The 6,157-nt window shown below is 45.4% G+C and overlaps 1 protein-coding gene across 1 annotated transcript in view; it reads right to left on the bottom strand.

Moving 5' to 3' along the window:
* The window catches only part of acer3 (alkaline ceramidase 3), an 18,039-nt gene extending 14,543 nt beyond the window's left edge, over nt 1-3,496 (bottom strand). Inside the window, exon 1 of the mRNA XM_020622092.1 lies at nt 3,251-3,496. Within this exon, the coding sequence (XP_020477748.1) occupies nt 3,251-3,353 (103 nt within the window). The 5' untranslated portion in view covers nt 3,354-3,496. The remainder of the gene's footprint in view (nt 1-3,250) is intronic.
* Nucleotides 3,497-6,157: the final 2,661 nt, after the last annotated feature.

Below are 6,157 nucleotides of genomic sequence, written 5' to 3'. Positions count from 1 at the left end.
GGATGTGTCCTCAGTCCCATCCTCTACACCCTGTTCACCCACGACTGTGTCGCCTCCCACAAAGACAACATCATCCTGAAGTTCACGGACAACACCGCAGTGATAGGTCGCATCACTGGAAGGGACGAAGCAGCCTACAGGAGGGAGGTGGCCGGTCTGGTGTCATGATGCAAGGACAATAATATCAGCCTCAATACTGACAAGATGAAGGAGATGATAGTGGACATGAGGAAGGAGAGGAGAACTCATCGGCCACTGTTCATCTGGGGGCTCAAGGTGGAGAGGGTGAGCAGCTTCAAATACCTGGGCGTCCTCATCAGTGAGGACATCACTTGGACACTTAACACCACACAGCTGGTCAAGAAGGCCCAACGACAGCTGTACTTCCTGATGAGGCTGAGGAGGTTTGGCATGTCACCTAGGATCCTTTGCAACTTCTACAGCTGCATCATTGAGAGCATCTTGACCAGCTGCATCACCGTTTGGTACAGCAGCACTACTGCTATGGATCGCAAGCACCTGCAGAGAGTGGTAAAGACTGTGGAGAAGATCACCAGGACTCCACTGCCCTCTCTGCAGAGCATTTACCACCGCAGGGTGCGTAGGAAAGCTGCCTCCATTCTCAAGGACCCCACCCACCCCCAGCACAGACTGTTTATACCCCTACCCTCCAGTCAGAGGCTCAGAAATGTGAAAGACAGGACCTCTAGACTGAAAAACTCTTTCTTTCCCTCTGCCACCAGACTCCTAAACAGCTGACTCAGGATCTACCTCATGTAATTCCATCTGTACTGTTTACATAATCATTTTGCCCATTTTGCTCACTGCTGAGTATTTACACTCCACAGCTCCCACATAGCACATATTCTCTCTGCATTATATTGTGTTCTTGTTGTATTATTTGCTTCCTTCACTTGCTGCTTTAAAGTGCCTTAGAGTTGTGATTTTCCAGCCTATTTAGATTTGTGTTATTGCTCATCTACTTTATATTTCACTTGTATTTTGTGGCATTCATGTGGACGGCAAAGTAAGAGTTTCATTGTACAGGGAAACGTGTTTCCTAAATGTGCATATGACAAATAAACACTTGACCTTCAACATTTTCATCAGCAAATGTCTGATAAATGCAAAGGTGAGTCCTCAGAGTGACCGTTTTAAAATGTGTAGACTGTAGTTACTGATAATACATGCACACAAGCCAGGAATACTGCAGCCTGCAGGTTTTGTTTTCACATTTCAATGACAAATGCAAACATTTAAATGTGAAGAGACACCTGTCCCATGTTTGAGAGACTCTCTGTAAACACCCACATGCCCCACTTCCCCGCCCTGTATCTACCTTCTGTTACATGGGGGCAATGTTTTCAAAATGCACAAAAGCAAAATGGTATCTCTTTTCCACAAACAATGCCACATTCCAACCCCTGTAACCTGAATCACCTTTTAAATGCCAAACTGTTCTGGGGCTGAACCATATAGCTAGATGATCACATAATTTATGCAAGCAAAAGCTTTAACTGATAGATATGCTGCATTCACTCAAGTGGCAAAGTTTATAAATGTTTCAGTGACATGATTTACTACAGCAGGCCTACAACATGTACTCCACATCTAGCAGTTTAGAGTAGTACTTAAGACATTTTAGGACAATAAACAGATGTTTATAACACTTCCAAGGCCCGATAGCATGGACAAGGAAAAAGTAGTAATCTGGCTACACCCACTTGGCTTGAGTTCATCTTGAACTATATGAATCAGTATCCTGAGCAACATGTCAGCAATAAATAGTGGATTCAAATTTTTCAACAAACTGTGAAATTGCATTCCTAAGATAGTGTCTGTAATTCTACAATTGCTCTATAGTGATTGTGTAGGGTAGGCTATGTGAATTTTGCACATTAGACTAATATAGAGTAACACAGATTCAATATCAAGCTAACACTTAACCCCTGACTGTATAACAGAACAACCCTCAGTGCAATACCTGTAAACCCACTTTTGTATATATCAAGCACATATGTATATACAGTATGTTCTCTCAGTCTTATCTTGTTTACTTGTCTACTTGTTGCTTTATGGAAGAACATTGCACATACACACTGAGAGCCACTGTACCAGAGTCAAATTCCTCGCACCTGGTCAAGAAAGCTGATTCTGATGTTACAAAAAAACACCTGTCAGCAACCTCCCTAATACTAATAACATTCTTATTAGACAATCAGTAAAAATAAAGTACAGGGGAGGTAGTATGGGTTGGGTCCCCCAATATATACAAACATACAATCAAATACCTGTAACAGCCTTTTTGCCGTCTTCCTCTTAGATTAAGACATTTGGATATTGTGGCATTTTATAGACAACGCGATTGTTCAAGAAATTGGCTAAATATAGTAATGATATTGTGTAAAACGTAAATGCGTCACGGCATGTTTGAACTCTGCAAACAGCTAAGAAAACCTGGAGGAGTGAAGAATAACAAAGCGCCAACACCTGCCTTCAAGTTCACCTCATGCTAAGCGTTTAAGACTTATCTGTAGAAGTGATCTAGATTACTCATCGCCTTACGGAAGAACAGTGCATGTACCGGAGTCACATTCCTCTGTTCAACACACCTGGCCAGAGTAGGATTCTGATGTGACAGAGCGCCAAAGTACAAATGATCCCAATTCATTTATACAATAATGAACAGCTTTAAAGTTTATCCTCTGTCCAAAGTTTATCCACTGTAATTTGGCTGAAGCCCTCGGGAGAGTAGCTTTATCGCTGCGTGGCAGTAAAAGCTAAAGCCTGTGCCATATGTCCCGCTGACACAGCAGCTTTTTGAGCTGTCCGCCACTAACAATGTATAAATCTAAGATGAAGGCTACAGAGAAGCCAGTTTTTATCGTTAGACAAAGCAACGAGGCGCCTGCCAGTAATAAGGAAATGTTTTATCCACATGCGAAATGCACGATGCGCAGATAAGCAATGAAGACCAAGTCCCACAGCCGACTTACAATATACACTAACGTTAATGTGAAGCAATTAGCTCGTTATAGCTCGAACGAGAGCTGGTTGCGTGTCCTGTGAGCTATCATTCAGCATACACCAAGCCAACAAACAATCTACCACGATAACATAAACCCACAAATGATTATGGCCGCTGCTCCTGTTTCTTTTTTACGTTATTCGGGGGCAACTGTCCTACACAAAAGCCTTTCTTAAACCACGTCCAAATTTTGTGCTAGCGGTGAAGGTATATCCTACTTACAAAATTCCGCTATGTAAAAAGAGACGACATAGTTTTCTTCACACCAGTCCAGCGTTGAGGTCGGCCGCCCCCAGTATCCCTGCCTGTCTACGGAGGGAGCCATGATGGAAGAAGAGGAGGGTGCTGGTGCTAACGGAGGTGTAGTCCCATCACAGAGCTCCTCCAGCCCTCATCCCCAGGACAGAGACAAGCAAGTCCAGTCAGTGCAGTTGCTACAACTACAGCTCACTAACAAAACACGCAACTGAACTGGAATTGTAGAGTAGGCAGTAAATTACCAGAAGCACAAAATAGTCTAAAACGGTTTATGCTATCAGACCTAACGCAGGATATAAAGTGTATGAAACAGAGGGCCTATCATTTTATAATATTTATGTACTACTTTATGATAACCTTACTGAACTATCTTTTGTTTGGTGTCAACATTAGACATCTGTCAATTTGTAGCCTATAGGCTGCACTTAGTTTGCATGACCCTCTTATGTTTAACCTGGTTCTAATAATGCAGGGTACCAGATATAGACAGAGGAGCCCTTTATGGTTCCCTTCCTGTGTAAACTAGTGTATGCATCCAGCTTTAAAGCCATAATAAATAGCAATCAAACAATTTTAGTTTAATACTTTAGTGCATTATGGCCACAGCAGCAATCATTTGTTCACACAATAGAGGACAACCATACAACATCAGAATAGCCTGTAGGTTATAGTGAAGATTAATATAGTAACCCAAGGAGAAAAGAATGTACATGGAAAAAGCAGTTTATAAAAAATTCAATTTAATTCAACTCAATTTATTTGTATAGCATCAAATCACAACAAAAGTTGTCTCAGGACACTTTACAAAGTAAGGTGTAGACATTATTATTACTGTGGCGACCCTGACAGCTGTGCATGTATTGGTTACCGTTTGTTTCAGTGAAATACCCGCGCTGTTCTGTCCAATGCGGGGTTTGGGGAGGAACAAGTAGGGAGAGTATAAGAGGGGTAACAGGGTGGGTGTACAACAGTATTACTTTGTGTCAGTTTGTGGTTTTTGGCGCGGGACTTGGTCGGGTTCTGGGAGATGTGTTGTTTATTCTTTCTTTATTTTGTAGAGAGCACAAGGTGCCAGTTTGGACAGCATGTTCATTTGTCTCCATACTGCGTTCAAACCACAAAAAGACAAACCAGGTGTTCTCCTCCTTGTTGAGCCAGGTGCCGGCACACCGCTGGCTAGTTAACTGTAAAGTATAGCACAGGGTCAGACCAGCTCCTCTCAACCGAGCCAGCGGTCGTCACATTACTATAGAGTACATATGTCAAACTCAAGGCCCGCGGGCCACATCTGGCCCGGCGTACCATTACATCCGGCCCGCGATATCATTTTTTATATCTTTTTTTTATGGCCCGGCGATATGAAGCGCCGATAACACAAACTACAAATCCCATAATGCAGCTCAACTGCTGCCTTACCGAACGATAGCCTACCTACGATCATTTCCACATCAGTTACATCAGATCAATCAAGTGTCTGTTGGTGTATACAATCCTAATTTTAATTTAAAGCTAGCCCCAAACAATGGCCAAGAGAAAAGTTGATTCTGAAAACAGAGCCTTTCTAAACCGATGGGAGGCTGAGTATATTGTAGCGTCCCGCAGGACACAAGGAAGACAACCTTGAGTGCCGACGAATAGTCGCTTTTTTATTAATTCTACACAACCGGTTACTGTTGGCCGTAACCACGCCAAAACAACAGCTCAACAACAATAATAAAGAAAAACAGCCTGCTAACACTCTCTGTAGCTCAAAATCCCCCACACTTCACTCCCTCCCGCTCTCACACCTCTTAACCCCTGAAGCTCCACACCCATCAAGTAACCATAACAATTTAGAACATAATAACATGCCAAGTGAAGGATCACTACACTGCCCCCCCCTCACAAAGTCCCTCGCCCCGAGGGATCACATAAAAAGTCCCTGAGGTGACCCGGGGCCCGTGTCTGCCTCCGAGGCCGCTTTGGGGTGAGCACAAACCGCTGCGCCTGCGGTCTTGGAACATCCTGCTGGTGTGCAGGGGGTGGGTTCAGGGGTGGCGAACTGCCAGGATGAACAGTCCGCACATCTGGGTGTGTGGTCGACACACTTCTCCGGGAGGCTCCAGAGCACTGGTGTGGCCGGGCATTGCCTCGGTATGGGGCCAACCTGTCCCTGTGGAGAGCCACTCGCCGCCCCCTAGGCGGCAGCTGGACCCTGTACACCACCTCCCCCAGTTTCTCCAATACTTCACAAGGACCCACCCAGTGACAGTCCAACTTAGGGCACCGCCCCTTCTTCCTCTTCGGGTTATACACCCACACCAAGTCCCCAACCGTAAAGTCCTTCCCTCTGGCTCTCATGTCATAGTTCCTTTTTTGTCTTATACCTGCTTTCTGCAGCTGGTCACGGGCAAAAGCATGAGCTGACTCCATCCGGTCCTGAAGCCTCCTGGCATATTCCGAACCGGGTGGGGCCCCCAGTGCATCTGGTGGTTTACCGAAAGCCATCTCAGCTGGTGACCGCAGCTCCCGTCCCAACATGAGTAGGGCGGGTGTACAGCGGGTGGAGTCCTGTACAGCCGACCTGTAGGCCAGTAAGACGAGAGGGAGGTGCATGTCCCAATCCCTCTGGTGTTCTGCAGTGAGGATGGCTAGTTGTTTTGCCAGCGTTCTGTTAAAACGCTCAACCAGCCCGTCACTCTGGGGGTGCAGAGGTGTAGTTCGCGTCTTCTTCATCCCCAGGCGCTCACACATTGCAGTGAACACGGCTGACTCAAAATTCCTGCCCTGATCGCTATGAACCACTTCAGCTGCTCCAAACCTGGAAAACATTCTGTCCACCAAGGCGTCCGCGACCGTCTCTGCCTCCTGGTCTGCTATGGCGTATGCCTC

The sequence above is a fragment of the Monopterus albus genome, unplaced genomic scaffold, assembly GCF_001952655.1.
Source record: "Monopterus albus unplaced genomic scaffold, M_albus_1.0 scaffold272.1, whole genome shotgun sequence".
NCBI classification, from domain to species: domain Eukaryota; kingdom Metazoa; phylum Chordata; class Actinopteri; order Synbranchiformes; family Synbranchidae; genus Monopterus; species Monopterus albus.
This window is presented reverse-complemented; position numbering and strand designations above follow the sequence as displayed.